This window comes from Podarcis erhardii (genome assembly GCF_964252035.2).
Source record: "Podarcis erhardii genome assembly, chromosome: 12".
NCBI lineage: Eukaryota > Metazoa > Chordata > Lepidosauria > Squamata > Lacertidae > Podarcis > Podarcis erhardii.
Genome location: NC_138513.1, coordinates 50,342,452 through 50,363,181, shown reverse-complemented (window position 1 = coordinate 50,363,181; position 20,730 = coordinate 50,342,452). Strand labels below are relative to the sequence as shown.

The window sequence follows — 20,730 nt, the reverse complement described above, 5'->3', positions numbered from 1 at the left end:
AGGTGCCAGAATCACAGTAATAGGAAGATGCAGCATCAGTCTTTAACAATATGTAATTTCTTTTGTGAAGGCTAGAAGGTGAAATTTGGCCATTTTATTCTGTATCTGCACAGCTTAGCAAAGCCATTGGTATATATAGGGTGCATACATAAAACATTAGTATCAGTACAGTCAAGACTTGGTTCCCAAATGCCTCCATTTTGAAATGTTTTGGCTGCTGAACAGCGAAAACCTGGAAGTAAGTGTTCCGGTTTTCGAACGTTTTTCCAAAGCCAAACATCCGAGCAGCTTCTGCTTGAGTGCAGGAAGCTTCTGCAGCCAATTGGAAGCCGTGCCTCAGTTGTCCAACATTTTGGTATCAGTATCAGTATCAAGCTTAATTTTGTTCACAGACCAGCATAAAGTAAAACATATGGATAAACTGAACGCATAAGACTTAAAACAGGTAAGGGATAAAAACTAATGATTAAAAGGTGATTATACCATACATAACTTTAAAAGATAAAAACAAGGACAAATGGTTAAATATGACTATAAGGGCGGGACATAAAGGAACGCAAGTCTTGCATTTTGGGCCTTCAGTTTCGGCCTAGTTTGTGGTGCAAACCATCCTTCAACGAATAGCGATCCTAGCGGTGCAGAATCTAGCAACTGAGCATGTAACATCTGGGTTTTCATCTTGAAGTAGCAGGGAGGTATAAGGTTGTTCTGTGCGACCTAGGAATTTATGTAGTATAGGCAAAGATGAACCTAATTCGTACATCTATGGTATTGGCAGTGATCAAGGGCATGTTCCGTTGTTTCCAGTTGCCCAGAGCCACACGGGCATTTCCTCTCCCCACACAGGGTCAGGGACTGGACTGAAGAGGAGGGCTGGGGGTCACCCCTCCCTCTCCTCTGGCTTCAGGAGAAGAGGGAGACAGGATTGAATTGCAGCAGAACCCAGAGCTGCCCAGTTATGAGGTGTTGGGAGAAGGAGGGGGAGAACTGCCAGCAAAGGCGTCCTTGGAGAGCACAGAAGCGCCACCCTCCCCGCGCACCTGCCGCTCAGTTAGAATTCGAGAGCAAAGAGCTCGATGACAATGGACTCCTGAGCCCCTCCCTAGGGCCACAGGCTGGACGAGGAGCAACGTCACTGTGGCGTTAAGGACTGGATTCTTGGTCTTGCTCCACGATTGCTGAAGAAAAACTACCGATCCAAACTTTCATGTTTCTTCCTTGATCCTTGATGCTGCCGGGGGAGGAAAGAATTCCCCAAGCCTGACAGCAGCCTTCCTGGGTGGCTGAAGGGAGGCCCTGGCAACGGGCCAGAGGGAAAGCCCTTCGCTGTTTGGGAATTTCAAGGTTGGCTATATATGGCATCTGGGAGATGAGGTATTTTCTGGTTTCACTGATTAAGAATTTTGGGGACCTGGCTAGCTGTGCTTGGCATTCTGTGTCTTCTGTGTTCTGTTTAATGGTTGTTCTAGCTTGTTCACACCCCATGTCAAGTAGAATCTGTGGGGTGAAGCCTAGAGTTGTTATGCTTATCGCTGCATGTTTCCATGTTGTTTGGAAATCATCCTTAAGAGTTAAGGGAGCAAGGTCACGCAGGAGGAAGGATAAAATGTTAGTAATTTATAAGAATCTTATTTATCAACCGTTTATATTATTTTCCCAAGGAGCTCATGATTGTGTAATAGTGTTCTCCCACCTTTGTTGTAGCTTCACATAGCCTTGGGAGGCACGTTCTGCTGAGAGAGGGAGACCAGCCCAAACTCATCTAGTAAACTTCATGGTGGAGGTGGGTGTTTTGTTTTAACAATTCATTTAAACGGCAGGGAGTGACATTTATTGCAATCCTATACTTATCTACTCAAGCATAAATCACATTGAGTGCAGTGGTAGTTGGTCCCAGGTAAATGTGTATAGGATTACATCCTTAAGGCAGCTGTTATAAGCAAGTGAATTAGACAAGATTACTGAAATCTTCTGACCGCAACACTTACGGTAACTAAAGCACCAGGCTCTCCGTTGTGGTATAAACCATTCTGCAGAATTAATAAATGGCAACAAGTTTACAGTAAATCCGTCTCAATTTTATCATTTTTCCTTCGCCCTTTGTAATATGTAAATTTCTCTATAAGTGCGAAATCCCATTTCTTGTCTAATCACTCTTTTAGGGAAAGAAGGACTGCACAGCATCCCAGCTGCTGTAAAGCTGTTAGTTCTCCCATGGGTTTGTGGATTTGGGGTCTAATGGATATCATAAACATTTTCCAAATAATGTATTAATTTTTCAAAGAAACATTCCATGCAAAGGAGCCCCTTCCCCCCTTTTGACACTTATAGCAAGTTGTGAGCTTTTTCAGCCTTGGGAATAAGTCTGAATAAGTCTGCAAAAGGAGCTTGGCAGAAGAGGGAGGGAGAGCTCTGTCCCTTTGGTAGCAAATACCTTCCTTTCTATGCCTGGGGGGGGGGCACCCTCTCCCTCCTCTGCCAGCCAGCCCACTGCTGCATGGAATTCTATGCACTCAATTCTGTGTCTTGTCTGTGGCTAATAGGCTAGTGCTTATATGCAAGGCTGGGGTGGTTGTAATCTATTTTATTTATCAATACAGGTGCCATGCACTACCTTACTTTATAACAATTTGTCCAAGGAAAAATGTCCTTTATTCCATACATTTTCTCATATCTGCAAAAATATGTGTGGCGATTTGAGCCCAAGGCTCCCAGATCCTAGTCTCACACTTTAACCAATATGCCACAAAGAGGACCATCAGAATATTGGAGTAGAATATCCTCCATCAGGAAAATCATGTTGAGATTTATAAAATCTTTGTAGAAGTAATCTCAAGATGTCAAAAATATCTGATGAGTAGGAAATTGCCAGGACCTGTCAACACTCAAGGTATCTTCCTATCATATTCAGTATTTAGAGGTTGGTTGTGATAGCTGAAGAGATAATTGCCCAGTGCTGACGTCTGACTTTCCTAGTGACCTTCCTAAGAGTATAAAAGTTGTATCTGAGTTCCCCTTAAAACATTTTCTACATTATTCTTAAATAGTTCAGATGTACTGGAGAATCTGGTTTAATACATGTCAGGAGGTTCATGACAAAGCCAGAATGTGAAGGGAAGGGAGTGCTTCCCTAACGATGGTTTAGGAAGGCAGGAATGATTGTCTGAACTGGGTAACAGTGAGTCTATGAGGGCAAAGCGTGGTAAAGAAAGTCTTGATGCCCATTGATGCCCACCCTGCAGTGGAGTGGATGGGCTGTTAGAGAGATTTTGTGTGCATGCCAGGACTCAGCACTCCATCCCACTCTCCCAACACTTGAACATGATGAAGAAACAGAAAACAGACATCTCTATGCAAATAACATGGTTCTTCGTGATCTTCCAGTGTTCTGAGGAAGCAAGGTTTCAGTGCCTTTCATTGCGTTATCTCCACACACAAATGTTTCTTCTTTGTATCCCATCCTAGGAGCTTAGTCTGAGGCCAAATAAACAGCAAGCCAAGACCATAAGCAATCTAAATTGATCCTGGAATATTCCTCCGTATATGTAAAATATAGAAAGCCTTCCTATTACATTTCATTCCTTGACACAGGATTTTGTTTTGTTTTTTACATTTGTGCAATGTTTGAATTTTGTCTCTTGTTACCAAGATTCTGTCACACTTGTATGTGACAAAGAACCAAATCTTGAAACAGAGCCGTGCAGATAAGGTGACGCTGGTTCTTAAGGGTTAGTGGCACATACATGAGGTCCCTTACTTTCACAAACATTTTGCCTGTTGTAGTGACAGGCATTCTGCTAATTTATTCTAAAGAGGAAGTTGACAATTTCAAGCACGTTCTCTTCCTTTGTATTTCTCCAGTTGCCCGTTTTACTTTCCTTCCTTTTTATTTATATACCTGTTCTTTTTTCCATGTTCTGCCTATTTAGTTCTCATATTCGTTCACAAACTAATGATGTGTCCTGGGTGCGCTGCCATGCATCGAAACAAACTATGTGCATATGAGAACTGAATGAGATCTGAAAGGAGAAATTGCCTCCTTTGACGTGCTCTGCAAGAGCGTACCAGCTCAATAAAGACCATAGATGGGAAAAAATGTACAGGCATATGTGAGGTGAACTATGGAGTAGAATGTACCCTGTCAATGAATTAGAAAATATATTCTAGAAAACAATTCTGTGCTGGCTAGAATATTCGGCTTGCTGTAGTATATGTTTTCTATCCATAGTTTGCATAGTAGCCTCCTGCAACTAAGGTATCTTTTCAGGTTAAAATTCTTCATATGAAAAACAGGTTATAATATCAGTTGGGTTAGATTTATGTATTATAATATTCTAATCTGCTTCTAAGAAAAATGGAACAATACGATTTTGTTACGAGTTTTGAGAGTTCAGTGGAAGAAAGTCATAATTGACAATAGAGTTAGGGGTGAGTCCTGGGGTAGGAGATTTGTAGTGAAATGTAGTCTATGGTGATAAGAAACTGTCCCTTTCAATCATTTGTAGTAGAGTTAATGCAGTCTGCATTATTAAATGAATACTGCATAAACATACAACAGCAGAAGCTAGATTTGCCAATTTGCCCGTTATTCTTAGTTCAATTTATGAAAACAAATAAAAGTAGGAGAAGCTGCCAGAGCTATTTAAAGAGTGTTCACCTCCCCTTTTCTAGGGGGCGGTGGCGAGATCACACTATTTAATCTGCCTGCAAAATGTGTGTTTGTTTGACAGCCTGAAGGGGGGGGGGGAGTATATGCTCCTGCTATGCTGCAGTCTGTCTTCAGGTTGCCACCATGGCTGGGCAACCGAAGAGAGGAGCTAGCCAGACAGTCGTGGCTCTGCCAGAGGCGGTGCCAGCCTGCAGAATGGACCACGAGACAGACTGGGGGAGGCTCTTTCCCCACAACTGCCAACCTTCTTCCTCCACAGTTGTCAGGAACCGTGGTGTAGGTGGAGATAGTGCATCCCTTTGTGTCCTGCTGCTCCCATTTTCTGTTCACATTTTTGTATTTCCATGAAGTAGAAACCAACATAGGACTTCTATATGTGTGATGTTTTGACCTACAACGCAAACGGGGCAATTCAGGGTCTGTTTGCTGCATGCCTCTTTCAAGGCAATATGGAATATGGGCTCCTGTTTAGAATCACAGCCTCTGCTTTGTGTCCCAGCAGCCATGGTTGTAAAGGAGGGTTTGTGTGAATAAATTCTGAAATATAAGAAACCAGCTGCCAAGGAAATAACTGTATACTTATCACTACTACTGGCTACTGAAGGAGAAGTTGATCTTACACAGTCACTTTAAACCAGTCCTGCATCAATTGTGACCCCTCAAGCTGAGAAAAGCCCACTAGCCATATATTGTAGCCTGCCAGAGATATGGCAGCCCACCTCTTTTTTACAGTCCCAATAAAAGAGCAAAAAGAGGAAGTTTATGAAGCCCCTGGTGAGCCACCTTAAATGGCAGGTGAGCTGCAGTAAGTGGAACTGAGTGTACTTTTTCCTTTACAACATTCACAGTGAACTACCAAATACTGTATGTCTGATTTCTCTGATAATTTCCTCTTTAATTTCTTCTCTCTCTTTCTCTTTTTTTAACAAGTTGCATCAGTGCAACATAGACAGGTTTCTTCAATTTTAAAATCTGTGTGATGGAAATTCTGAATCGCAATTAAAATCACTTTTGGCAGGGGGCATTCTATCATACTCTGAGTTGCTTGTCTTCCTCTTGTCAGAAATCAATAAAGCCACTTTGGGGGGGGAAACAAAGAAGCAGGCAATGAAGAAGGAAAAAAGCCGTGATCAAAACTTGGCGTTTGTACACACTCAAACTGAATTATTAAACAACCTAATTTTAAAACTTCAGAAATGCTGTCAGCACACAGGCATCTGCATCTCACTGACAGACTTAAATAATTGCCTTGGGGGAAAATGTGAATCTGCAATTCACATTTTCAGTTGGCTTTTTAAATTGTCATTTGATTTATATGTTTGCTTGGAATGACTTCGTTACATGTACAATAGAGCACTTATACCTCTTTTGTTAGGTCAGGAATTAACTCCTTAATAAAATGTCTAAAAGTTCAGATGAAGGAAAGTGACACCTTTGAGTTCAGGAAAAAGGCTGGGGAGACAGGCATGCTAGAAGTTTATAAAATTTTGAACTTAGGAGGGGGGGTAATTATAAATGTTAATTCTTTTTTCTGGAAATATCTGAACACAGTGGAATTGACTGACAGTAGAAATTTCAGTATTAACAGAAGTACTTCTTCACACAACACACAACATGAAATTTACCACTGCATGTCGTCTTGAGGCTGAATTGTGTCTGAATTGGGGATCCCTCTTACTGTCTTGGAACTTTAGGAGAAACATTAGGTAAATGAATTTAGATTAGTGTCTAGTGGCTCTAGTTTTACTGCTGGAACAAATTTTATCCTCAGCACCCAAAGAATCGGTGTCTGTCACCGCTTGCTGGCTATAGGACAGTTAGGTGTTTAAGGGGAGAGGTTGAAGTGGGTTCCAAGTTAGAACCTATCCTGCTTCCCGTCTCTAACTGCCTAACTGCTCACAGAGTAACCCTCAATTGATTGATTGGTTGATTTTACATATATGCCACTTTTCCACAATGAGCAATGCCTAAAGTGGCTTTCAAGCAAACATTTGAAATATTAGAATATAGGACATTGGAAATTCAAGCATAAAAAATGCAGAACATGTCAGTAAATTCAAAATAACAAAAACCAACAATTTAGCAAAGACATAATAAATTCAATATTACAAACACACACACACACACACACACACAGTGTAAACTTAAGTACATAAATACAAAGCAAAAATGAAAGTTAACCGAGAATAAAGTTTCTGGTACCAGTTTTGCTGCAGCCCAAGGAGTCTGGCTTAAACACAGTTCAGAGGGGAGAGTAGATGACATACAGTTGAGTCCTGCACCTCCCTTCCAGAGAAGGCTGACAGCAGCAAAAAGCAAATGTAGGGGAAAGCAATGCTGGTCAGTCTCTTCTCCTGGAAGTATGAACTTACTGGTGCAGGTCTTACTGCATTTTTGCAATAACTAGACTGGAGAGAACCAAGGTAGCTGCTGCCTTTCCCTTTTGTGAAGTAGGATTGTGGAACTGGCAGCAACAAATAGAAATTGAAGGTAATACACTGGAACTCTTCTAATTGGGAATATGAAGTAGCAGTTGGGTAACCATTTCACATATTGCTAGCTTGCCATGGCGTATGCTCTCAACAGGAATCTACAGCCAACCGTGGTTCCTTGATGAGTGAAGCTTATATGATACTTGTGTTTGCACGTGCGTGTTTTTCACATTGATCTGTTGTATTTTTAGCTAAGCACTTAGGACTTAAACTTAAAGTTCTCAAACTTTTTTCTCTGGACCACACTTTCACAATAAAAAATTGCTGAATGCCTCACTGATTATTTTTTTAATTGATAATAAATACATTGTAAAACAACAAGAAACAACTCCTAGCAGTGCTTGATAAATAATAATAATAAATTATTTATACCCCACCCATCTGGCTGAGTTTTCCCAGCCACTCTGGACGGCTTCCAATCGAGTGTTAAAAACAACACAACATTAAATATTAAAAACTTCCCTAAACAGGGCTGCCTTCAGGTGTCTTTTAAAGAGAAGATAGCTGCTTATTTCCTTCACATCTGATGGGAGGGCGTTCCACAGGGCGGGCGCCACTACCGAGAAAGCCCTCTGTCTGGTTCCCTGTAACCTCACTTCTTGCAGTGAGGGAGCCGCCAGAAGGCGCTCGGTGCAGGACCTCAGTGTCCGGGCTGAACGATGGGGGTGGAGACGCTCCTTCAGGTACACAGGACCGAGGCCATTTAGGGCTTTCAAGGTTAGCACCAACACTTTGAATTGTTCTCGGAATCGTACTGGGAGCCAATGTAGGTCTTTCAATGTAGGCCTTGGCGGCCGCTCCCAGTCACCAGTCTAGCTGCTGCATTCTGGATTAATTGCAGTTTCCGGGTCACCTTCAAAGGTAGCCCCATGTAGAGCGTATTGCAGTAGTCCAAGCGGGAGATAACTAGAGCATACACCATTCTGGCAAGACATAGAACGCAACTACTTTTATATTATGATCATGGGACATCCAGAAAGTATAAAGCAATGCAGATATAGTAACATGAATTATTCCCAAAATATAAATCAACAAGCCTCTTACAAACTCAGTGTGAGGGGTGAGCTTGCTTTTGCCAGGTAATCTAGGTCTAATTTGAGACAACTCTCATCGCCTCATTAGTTCAAAGAAGGCTTTCTCTTTTCTGATCTTTCATATTTTTCAGAGTTGAAAATCCCTATTTACAACAATATGTCATGGAGAACTTTAGAACAGCCATTGCTATTCTCCAGCAGTGTTCAAACAGCTATTCTGGATGACAGCTCTGATTGTCCTCAGTATCACTTGATGTTCTTGCTCTCATTTTGAAAAGATATCTATCCATATTCCACAGATTTTTTTAAAAAAATATTTTGATACTGTACTACACTGAAATGTTTAAATAGTTCTTTGATTGTCCTTGAATCTTTCTGCCATACTTGCCATCCCTACACCCTTTGCGAACCCCTGGCTTAAGGCATCTTGGGAGAACAGCTAAAATGCAGTGTTTGAAGTGCTTCTTGACGTCCCATGATACTTAATCATGTTAACAAGCAATGGAAGCATTTATTGCCAATGGAAGATTGTAAGCAATATAACATCCAAGGCACGTATATTTATTCAATCTTCTGTCTTGGCCAGCAAACTCCTACATTACAGCACTATTGTAAGAAATAATAATAATACACATGTATGAATTATTGCTGAGTTTCCAAAGACTCTAACTCTGAGATCATTATTGATAATGCAGCCTCATCTGTGGAGTTCTAAAGGGCATCAAAAGTAATCACTTTCTATATTCTGTTATTTTCCCTTTCTAGCTCTCATTTGTGAAAGACTTCCTATTTATAATACTTGCTGTTTAAGAAAACCAAGCACAATTTGAGCCATAGCTATGAAAATAATACAGTTATTGACCCTTTTCCCATCAGTTAACTGCCTCTATTTAGCGAGAAAACCTTTGGTTCTAGTTCATACTGATGTGAATCATTAACATGCTAGGAAAAGATCAGTACCTTGGATAATTACCGTACTTGCTAAGTAACTTTTAAAGTATAGAGAAACAAAAGTGCTAAGAGCAAAAATATGGGAGGAAATCCAGTTAGCACAAAAAATTAATTTCTGGCTCTCCTGGATGAAATTTACGGCATGTAGTGCCTTGAAGGAAAATATTATGAAAATGATATACCGGTGGTACATGACCCCAGTCAAACTTGCTAAGATATATCACCTGTCTGACAATAAATGTTGGAAATGTAAAGAGGCGGAAGGGACATTCTTTCACCTCTGGTGGACTTGCCCGAAAGTGAAGGCCTTTTGGGAGATGATTCATAATGAACTAAAAAAGGTACTTAGATTTACCTTACCTAAGAAACCGGAGGCCTTTCTTCTGGGCATTGTGGACCAGAGAGTATTTAAGAAAGATAGAACTTTTTTTATGTATGCTACCACAGCAGCAAGGATCCTGATTGCTAAGCATTGGAAGACACAAGATTTACCCACGCTGGAGGAATGGCAGACGCAGTTGATGGACTATATGGAACTGGCCGAAATGACTGGCAGAATCCGAGACTTGGGAGAAGAAACAATCGAGGAAGACTGGGAAAAATTTAAAGACTATTTGAAAAAACATTATAAGTTGTATGAATGTTAAAAAATGCACTTTTTAGGAAACTCTAGCTTCAGCAATTGTAAATTAATGAAATGAAAATTAAGGTACAAGAAGTCAGAGGTGGAATAATGAAATAACTTTATTATGTTTAAGCTAAAACGTATAAGATTTGGGTTACAACATTTTGGAAACTAGGTAACATGATAAAATGAAAGATACAATAAGTTTTGAAATAAGTTAACAAATTGCTGATGTTTTGTATCACAGAGAACGCAGGGTTAGGAGGATGCGGGGAAGTCCATTAGATTTGCTGAAAAAAAAGAATATGGAAATTTGCAACTTTTCTATTTTATTTCTTATATCTGTCTTTTATTCTTTTTTTTCTGTATTTCATAAACTCAATAAAAATATTATATAAAAAAAGAGCAGCCTATATGATCTATCAGACTTTATTATGCTGCTTTCAAGAATTAAGATGTTTCAGATGACCTCATAATGTATAAAAGGAAATGGCCCCAGCTGTGCTGAAGTGCTGTTTTTTAATATAAAATATTTGAAGTTTGATGTGTATTTTAACTATGTTTGGTGTAGGGACAATTATTACTTTTCATTATCTGTTGAAGGTGGAAATGAAAGCCTTAAGGACTGCCAAAGCCTTAAGGCAGAGCTTTCCAAACTTTTCATGTTGTTGACACACTTTTTAGACATGCATCATTTCGCAAAACAGTAATTCACTTTTACTAGCAAACCAGAGGTTAAACTAACCCCTTTCCAGGCCCAGGAGGAGCATGGGGAGCCTTGGCGCAACAAACCTACACACTGCAGCTGACACACTAAAGTGTCGTGACACACAATTTGGAAGGCTCTGCCTTAAGGACTGCTGAGGCCTCCTAGCCAATGCAGCTTGTTCCTCTGTTTCAACATTGTGGTATATTGCCAGATCACGATGTTTGGCTGGTGGTACATTGCAATGTTGAAAAGCTGACATCGCCCAGCCTTAACTGGCGCCATGCTTCCCTTTACAGTAATGGCTGGTGATACCCAGGTGGTGTAATTCTCTCATTCTTTTTCTTTTACCACCAATGGTCATTATCCTTGTAGTGACTGATATTGACTGTATTTTAATTTATTTTTCTTTTTAAGCACGTTGTTATGTTTTACTTGTGTTTTTCATCTTGTTTTTGTAAACAGTCCTGGAAGCCCTGCTGAAGGTCAGTGCGTACATTGTTTAACGAAATAAGTATTTCTGTCATTTTGGCACAGAGCTATGCTGTGCTGTAGGAAATATTTCCGTGTAAATAAATTTGTTACTTGGTTATGATGTCAGGTTCTTGACAGCTTCTCCCTTTCCTTCCAGCTGTTCTGAGAGCATGTGCTGATGGAGGTGCTAATCGTCTGTATCATATCACAGAAGGAAGCCATGAGAGGTACATCCATAATAATCTGTGCAGATAATTTCCCCCTTTTTATCTTCATGAAGAGCACTGATGAACTTGCATTTGCAGCTTTCTAAAAGCTCTTGGCTCCATCGGGTTGTTTCCCCCCTCTCTCTTTTTTGCAAGGAGGGGGGTCAGAAACACAGATCTTGTTCAACATGAGGCTGCTGCTGCTGCTGCAACTGGCATCTCTTTGTCAAGTCCTTCTGTTCTCTCTTGTAACATGTTGGATCACTAACCCTCTGTTGTGATGCTGTCACATTGTGTGTTTTCCTGTCCTGCCAGCAGCACTCAGTGATGTGGAGCAAGGGACGCGGAGCACACAGTGTGATGATGTCACAACACAGAAAAGCTGTACTACACATGATGCGAAAGAACTCTATGTGGGATGCCATTTTTTGCAACTCTGCCTTTTTGATTCAAGAAGTAGGTTAAATCTGTATCAGAGGATCTTCCTGTGCTAACAGAGCCCAATGATAAATGCAATAAGTTATAACTTCAGTAAGAGGACTCCAGATAATCCCTTTCCTCCAACTACATCTGAAGCTGACAACAGCTGTCACTGACTTAACAACCTTGCCCGCCCATCCCAAATGGGTTTTTTAATGTATAGTTCTGCGTAAGTGTTTATAGTTCATATACAGTGAAAGAGGCTTCCACCCATTGTAGTCTTGCAAAACAATGCATTTGATAACCATGGGCCACAGCTAATCCATTTTTGTTGTTCTAGTCTAGAGGAAGGTTCCACATGATTAGCAAGTATCCTGATAACAGTTTGAGTTATTGTAACTTTATTGAATTGTATTAATTGTTTTGATGAATCTGTTGCTCTTGTTTGCTTTATTTATATGCCATTGTGTTTGATATTATAATGATTGCAATGTTTGAGGTTTTAAAAAATGCTATTGTGATTATTGTGAGCATTTTTGAGCTCAACATTTATCGTTGGAAAAGCAGAATGCAAATATATATCTTCATCTGAAGATCTCAGGGCAGATTAATATGCTGTGGCATATTAAAGCAAATAAATCATATCAAGATCAAGATTCACCTAGCAAAAGTGAAGTGATACTACAACTCTTAATTTTTTTAAACCACAGATTATTATCATTATTATGTATTTATTTATACCCCAGCTTTTTTCCTGACAAAGCCTCAAATATAGAATTGGTTGTTTTTGAAGGAGCTTTCTTCTAGAATTGGGAAAGGATTTATGTAATTTTCTCTTCCATAATTGCTTGTGAGGTTGACAAGTTGCCCTTTTCTCCAGAGTTGTATGTTTCTTCCTTATAGTTTCACTCCTTCTCTTTCAATCTTTATATAGTGATGCATTAACTGACAGGCTTAAGGCACATGGAGGAGGTATCATAGGTGATGAGTGGGAATGTAGCTTCTGAGCCCAGCTCTTAACTGCTAACCAATTTTGTTATACTATGCTAACCCTTTAAAGTGGTATTTAAATCCTCATAAAAGAATACAGGTAAGGAATCATGGCTCTTATCATTCTGCTACTGTGTTTTGCATAATAGCTCTCAGTGTAGCAATTATGGGAATGATTTGTGCAAAAGAAGCCTGTGAAAAAAATCTTTCCCCTTCTGCATTTAATAATTCAGAATGTCTGTGTAATATTGCGACCTCTAAAAGCATGGAGAAGTGACAGCTGATTTCTTAAGCGGACCCAGCTTTTAAACAGAGCTCATCGCTGAATGGCCAGTAATATCCACAAATAATGACAGAGGCAGAGGGCTCTTGTTTAAAGCTGCCTTATCATTGTGAATGGCAACATAGATTTTGGCAGGAGCCTCCTCTTATTTATTCATTAGAGTTCTAGACTGTGGTATCAGAGTAGCTTGAAGCAATTTTTCTAAATGTTGATTGTCCTCATCCCCAGAGTCTCGTGGTTTAAAGGGTTCTTATGCAGTTCAACCACCCTATGCAAGTAGCTCCATTACAATCCTTCCCTTACACAATCCTGTTTGCATGAAGTGCATAAGAAGTGAGTTTTGGTAAAGTCTCTGTCAGAGGAGGCAAAGCTTAAACTTAGGTTACATCCACACCAGACATTTAAAGCACATTTATACCACTTTAGTTGTCATAGCTTCCCACAAAGAAACCTGGGAATTGTAGTTTACCTCCAACAGCTGCAACTCCAAGCACCTTTAACAAACTACAGTTCCTGGGATTCTTTGGGGGGGGGAGCCATGACTTTTAAAGGGGTATGAGAGTGTTCTGAATGTGTAGTGTGGATGTGACATCAAATAACTCCATCTTCTCCTCGCTTCTTGTTTTCAGCTTCATTAACATGTAATTCTGAAATGTTGGACCCCCTTTAAACTGGTGCCAAAATTTTGTGATTGCTTTTTTTAAAAAAAATAATAATATTTATTACTTTTAAACCTTACAAACAAAAAGAAAAAGAAAAGGAGAAAAAAGAAGAAAAAAACAAAAGAAAGAAAATACAATACAATACAATATATAAACAATACACCACACAACATTAACGCATTAAACTAAACAAAACAGAACAAAAACAATTTAAAAACATACATCATACCATTTCAATGCCTTATCTTTCATTCCCTTGTTTCATCGACTTCCTCTCACCTCCCTTTTTGTGTTCCACTTCTATTAATTGTTTCAGCAAATCCTTTCCATCTTTCACTATTTTCTGTCATATAAATATCTTAACTTATTTTAACCTTATTTCCATTAATACTATAATACTTATTTATGCTTAACTCCTTATAACACTTCTACTAAGGCTATATAATTTCATTCCAACATTTTTCTAACACTCATTAATTTTACCCTATTTCTATAAATAAACTTTAAACTTTATCCAATCTTCTTCCACCGTCTCTTCTCCCTGGTCTTGGATTCTGCCAGTCATTTCCATCAATTCCATATAGTCCATCAACCTGGTGATCTTCTGTCCGAGGCTCTTAACTCTTTTCCTTTTTTTTTTTCAATAGATTTTTATTAAGGTTTTAAAAATTACATGAATAAAAAAAGAATTAAAAAACACCCAGATAAACGAAAAAGAAAACAAAGCAATGCGTAAAAACAAATCACATCACAAAAAAGTAAGAAAAACAGACCAAAAAAAGGACAAATCAAACCTTTACATAACTTTTTCTTTAGCTTTTTTCCTTGACCACCTCACACCTCCCCTCTTTGTATTCTAGTTCAGATAGATATTTCAGCAAATCCTTCATCTTTGTTTTTATCCTAATAATTTATCTTAATATACTGTAATTTTACATTCTCTTCTTTCACCAATTAGCCATCCATTTTTACTTTATTTAATCTTACTTCTCCTTAAAACTGATATATTTGAACTTAATCTCTTAAGACATTTCCCCTAGGATCATAAAAATTTCATTCCACGATTTTTCCAACTCTCATCAATTTTTTTTCCTTTTTTAAAAAATCTCCATATATACATTTTAAATTCCCAATTTTCTTCCACCGTCCCCCCTCCCCGGTCTCGGCCCCTGCCATCAGTTCCATCAACCTCCAACAGTCCATCAACCTGGAGATCTTAAGTCCGAGGCTCTTAACTCTTCTTCATGTTCCATCTGCCGAACTTCTTGATAATCTTTGGTGCTAAAAAGCAGATCTCGGGGGAGCTCCAACCCATCGGTGCTCTTATTCCTTCTTATCAGGTCTGCCAGATTTCCATAATTAAGGCTAGGGCCCATAAAGTATTCCAAATCTTGTTTCACAGTTCTTCCAAATCCAAAGGCCCCCAAAGCTCCAATCTCCTCCTGGCTCAAATTCATATCCCAAAAGTCATTTGATCCCCGTATAAGGGGATCTCTCCACCTTTCATTTTCCAGATCAGGCCAGGTTCCCATCTTCAATAACTGGCTTCTCCTACTTACAGTCATATAAGGCCTCATCTTGTAATCCTCCATTTGCCTCTGTAGGGTTAAGGCTCCCCCTTGTATTGCAACAGCAACTTTCTCCTTCTCTAATTCATCAATTTGTTCAGTTAAGAAAGATTCCTGTGCCGGGTTCTTGTCAACTTCTATGCTGATGCCCACTTTTGTTCCCAAAATATCAATACTGGTAGCCATAGCATCCATCTGTTTATGCAGCTTTCCCAACAGATAAAATGTCCTATTCAGTACAGACGCTACTTCTTCCTTAGCCGACATTCTTGAGATGTTCAAGGTCAAAGCTAGTTTCTCACAGTCTATCTTAAAGTCAATATCCCAGGTACACTCTTGTAACAATGTCCCAAAACTCCCTCTAGAGGGAAACAGTCTCCATTTGTCAATCCTTTCCAGCACAGTTCCAAAAGTAAAATAGTAACAGTTCCAGTTACCTTTTCTTCTTTTTTAAACGCAGAAGTGGACAGTAGAAACAATGTCTTTCTTTTATGTCTTGACAGCTAGCTGTCAAATTTATCCTGTTTACCGTCGATGGACTTTTTGCAGACCGTTCCCAGGTTCAGAGACGTGGTGCTTTGATTTTTAATTTTTCACCTTCTCCTGCAGACTTCCCCTGCTTCCAAGGGGAGTAGTAATAAAAGTTTCAATCAGTGGAGTTTTAATCCTTTGCGTAAGACTTTCCAAGACCTTAGTTAACAACTTCTTTGCTTCAGTCTATTTACAGAAAGGGAAGGTGGACTTCCTGTTTAAACCTTCCCTGTTCGGTGCCAGATTAAATTATTTTAAGAGTCCAATTTCCCGTTCTACTCACGGGTTGTTGTTTAAAATCCAATTGTCCACAAAAAGAAGTCAGCGCTCTCCGACAGCGGCAATGCAAAAAGCGGTCGATTCAAAGCACTGCACCGCTCACCACCACGTCGCTCCAGATTCCCGATACCGGGTCTCCTCACGAGTAGGGGGGCGCAAAAGGTGCCAGCCAAATCCCAGGTTCACAGGCTTCTCCACCTGTGATTTCTAAGGGTCTCCGCCTTCGCCGTGGCGGTCAGACCCTGTTTTTCATGGAGCCGGTTCCTCCGCTCGGGAGGAGCTCCGCCATTGCCGGAGGCGCTAACCCGGAAGTCTCTTAAGTCTTTTCCAGGTCCCTTCTGCAAGTCTTCTTCGTATTTATACATTCACTTTACTTTGTCTTCTGCTGATCTTGTTCTTAATTTCCTTTCTTTGATGCTGAAGAGTAGGTCTTGGGGGAGCTCCAACCTAACAATGTTTTTATTCCTTCTCGACATGTCATCCACATCTCCGTGGTTAAAACTAAAATCCAAAAGATATTTCAGGACGTGTTTCAAAGTCCCTCCAAATCTGCAGGTCCCCACAACTCCAATTTCCACCTGACCCAGGTCCAGATCCAAAAGGTCAGTAAATCCCTGCATGAGGTGATCTATCCAACTTTCCTTCTCCAGTCCAAGCAGGGTTCCAATCTGACTTTCTCTGAATTCAATCATAGAGGGCAACAACTTGTAATCATCAAGTTGCCTCTGTAAGGCTGGGGCTCTCTCCCTCTCCACTTGTATTACTTTAGGTTCAACAACCACAACTTTCTCCCTCGCTTTCTCCACCATTTGGCATGTCAAAGTAGATTCCTGTATCAGTTCCTGAATAGTTTCTGTGTAGATGTTCACTTTTTGTCCCAAATTAGTCGCTTTTTGTCCCAAAATATCAATTTTAATATTCATCACATCCGTCTTCTTGTGGAGCTGTTCCAATGACTCACTTATCTTGCATAGTGCAATCACTAAGGCTTCTTCTGTAGACATTCTCAAGCAATCCAAGGTCAATCTCACGGTTTTCTCTTGCAGCTGGAGATTCCACCAGCCCAACTCTTGTAACAATTTCAAAGGCTCCCTCTAGAGGGAAACAATTTCTGTTTGTATCAATCATTTTAAGCACAGTTCAAGCAGTAAAAAGTAGTTTCAATTTTCAGCTACTTTTACTCCTTTTTAAACGCAGAAGGAGACAATGAAGACAATGTATTTCTCTTATTTAACTAACTGTCACAGTCAATGAACTTTCCCAAAAACGTCAGTCTTACTAGCAGTCCATTTCCAGGTTCAGAGCGGTGGTAATCCAACTTTCTTCACTCTCTCCTGCAGGCTTACGTGATCCAAAATTTCCCCCCTCTTCTCCTACCTCCAAGGGGGGTTTAATGATTTTAGCCGATGGAAGTTTAATCCTTTACATAGGACTTTCCAAGACTTTAGCTTGCAAATTCTTTGCTTCAATCTATTTACAAAAGGGGAAGGCGGACTTCCTGTTTGAAACCTCCCCGTTTCGGTGCCAAATTAAGACGTTTAAAAATCCAATTTTCTGTTCTACTCACGGGTAGTTGTTTAGAATCAAATTGTCCACAGGAAAAAGTCAGCGCTCTCTGGCAACAGCAATGCGGCTTCACTCCATGAAAGAAGCAGTCAATTCGAAGCACCGCGCCGCTCACCCCACATCGCTCCAGATCCCCGAAACCGGGTCTCCCCGCAAGTAGGGAAGGCGCAAAAGGTGCCAGCCGAATCCCACGTTCACAGGCTTCTCCCGCCTGCGATTTTTAGTGGGTCTCCGCCTTCGCCGTGGCGGCCAGACCCTGAATTCCACGGAGCAAGTTCCTCCCGATCAGAGGAATTCCGCCATTGCCGGAGGCGCTAACCCGGAAGCCTCAATTTTGTGATTGCTTTTATACTGCAAACTCTGTGTTTGGTACTTCATCCCAAACTGATACTCAAACCGGGGGCCACAGGTATCCCTCCAAAAGCCAACGTTGTTTGATTCACACCAAAACTGTGTCAAACTTTGCAATAGTTTCTAACCCTTCTGCATCACAAATTCTGCTCCCAAAATGAGGAATTGATACTAAAAAACTGAGTTCCTAGTTCATGCCACTGTAGCTAACTGCACTCAAAATCTGACAATGTCTGATTGGCTCCAAGCAGTGCAAAAGTCTGGCACCGCTTTGAAGTGAATCAGACAATGTTGACTTTTGAGAGGGTACCTGTGTCCTCCAGGGGTTTGAGTATCAATTACTGTACTCAGTTTGTTGAGAGCTTTAAAACACAGGGTTTGCGATAAAAAATGGCACAAAACAAGCACACAACTTTGACATTGGTTTGGAGGGGATCCAAAATTTCACAGTTACGCGTTAATGAAGCTCTCATTTTTCTTTCTTTCTGCAAACCGTCTTTGCTTTCGGAGCCCTTAAATTCTGGATTTAAAAAAATGTGGTGGGGGGAAGAGCCCTTAGCTTTGTTTTGACGGGCGTGAGAGAGTTCCTCATGTCCTGATATAATGATATAACATGGTGAGGTTAGCAGCAGACACAAAGGTGAGGTTTGGGGCTCTGATGATACAATTTAAGTTTGACACGTGTGTCATATAAGTGAGCCAGAAGTGCATGATGTGCTGTGAACCCTTTGGCCCTCAGCCCCTGTGCATTTTCCTAGCCACAGACACAACCTGCTTTCCTGTATCTGGATCTTGTTCTGGTAGTCAGCACTTCTTTGGGACAAACATAATGCATTCTGCAGACAGAATCAACTGGGAAATAATGTTTTAGATAGCTCATTTTATTTTCAAACTATTTAATGCACACTATACAAATACCACTCTTATGGAATAAACATAATTATCTTAAAACTCATTAATGCACACTATACAAATACCGCTCCTATGGAAAGAATGTAATTATATGTTAAATAAGTTCTCATAAATGTAAATAGGTAATTCAAGAAAAACTAGATGGTTGTATCGCAAGTGAATAGAATTATTCACTCTTCATAGACTTGGCCCTTTAAGCATTCTTATCTTGGGATTATATTATATCATCAAAGTTCAATTTTTGTACAACAAATCCAGCTAGATTTTGTTATTTGCCTTTAAGGAAACTAAGCCTGCTGAAAAGATTATTAATTTACTTTTTTAACATGTTCCCCTTCACTCTCATTTCTCAATGCAGTTTTATTAAAGTCTTGTCTTCTCAGAGAACACTGACAAATTAATTAGATTTTTTGAAAGAAAGAAAGAAGATGGGGAAAAAACCTCAGCTTAATCTCCTCTTCTTTAATTTTCTCCCCCAATTTAGAGACCTGTTACTTCGATATTTTTGAAGCAGGCAAATATCCACATACTATTTATTAAATAGTACCCACTATTTCTTTTGGAAGGCGAAGTGGTGCTCACAACTAGGAAGCTGCAACTCTTTCCTCTTGACTCCAGGCCAATATCCCCTTGCTTTACTGGAAAAATCCTCCTTCTCTGACAATTACGTAATGTTTTGGAGCAGAAATACATTTTGATTTACTACTAATTAACTGTGTGGGTACAGCAGTTTTGGAGCACACACAGATAACTCCTCACGAGCAGAGGCTGCCACATTCTGTTTAATATTACAGAGCATTGATATATAATGGGGATCAGGGGTGCCAACTTGAATAAAATACTGGAGGGGAGATATGCCCCACCCCACAAAATTGATCACATGACACAGTGCACACATACCATTTGAATGGCAATCGGGGGGAGGAACCCCCCTCAATTGTTTTGTTGGGATGACTGAAGTGTGTGTCTGTATGTGTGCATACTTTGATATGGCAATTCCCAGTTCAGAAAATATTAAGGATGAAAAATAAATTAATTTGCACCTCCTTGTCTAGTATATGAATTGGAATGTAATTATCCTCCAAAATTTAGAGATGTGAAAAAGACAAACGTAATTATCCTTTGGATTTTTCACATCTCCAAATTTTGCAATACAGCTCTCAGCTCAAAAGAAATGAATGGAAATATGTAAGAAACGTTTAGAAATGTGTACCTTGTGGTAAAAACAGGCAAAGTAGATGTAGAACTCTATGTATAAAAATGTTAACGTTGGTGGTAGCCAGGTTTTCTATGTGTGTGCACCTGATCAGTGGAATGAGGGCTCTCCGTGTTCCCATTAGTGTTAAAATAATTGGGGAACCTTCATTCAGTCTAGATTCTAGCGAATACTCTTACATAATGGTTATTAGCAAATCAGTCTCATTCCCACTTATCTGTAAGTAAGGGCTCATCCATACTTCTGATTGTCCCGCCTCTTCCCCTCAGGAAAAGCTGCAGTTTACCTGCCAAATTGGAGTAAACAGCAATTGGGTTCTCTGCAGGTTGCTGTTTGTTCTGATTCAGAAGTAAAGAGCATGTTTTCCTGAGGAAAGCTGCGGGGCAAACGCAAAACTGCTGGGACCTGTACCTAGAAAGCACAAGAGAAGAAAACCTATTGGACTTGTGCTTTCTAGGCTGTGGGTGAGCCTTAAGACTTACTGAATTCAGTGTGCTTACTGGTGAGTAGTCCTGTATAGGTTTGTGCTGCTTCCCACTTACTAGGTCATCCATGGGGAAAGCTCTTGACCAAAAACTGACAGAGGTAAAATTTCTGTTTTCGGTCACTCTTGCCCGGGGCTTCTCTTGCTGGAAATCTTCTCTTTGACCAGAACTAAGAGCACCCAGTTGTTATGGTCTTGCTTATGGGAACAAGTAACTTTCTGCTCATGATTTGCTTCCTACTTCTACGTAGTTTATTATCACTCCCTCTTGACTGTAGAAGAATAAGTGGGGTAAATAGAAACATACTGCA

At 40.1% G+C, this 20,730-nt stretch overlaps 1 protein-coding gene across 7 annotated transcripts in view; it reads left to right on the top strand.

Moving 5' to 3' along the window:
• The window catches only part of TPK1 (thiamin pyrophosphokinase 1), a 234,000-nt gene that overhangs the window by 74,777 nt on the left and 138,493 nt on the right, over positions 1-20,730 (top strand). For 5 of the 7 annotated variants that reach the window (XR_014161499.1, XM_081881806.1, XM_081881808.1 and 2 more), the window contains one exon: positions 11,109-11,178. Coding sequence is in view for 4 of the 7 variants with exons in the window: in XM_081881806.1 (XP_081737932.1) it covers positions 11,109-11,178 (70 nt within the window). In the remaining 3 variants the exon portion in view is untranslated. Of the gene's footprint in view, positions 1-312; positions 446-1,349; positions 1,375-11,108; positions 11,179-20,730 lie in introns of those variants that run through there. The other 2 variants (XM_081881809.1, XM_081881810.1) reach the window with 2 other exon arrangements.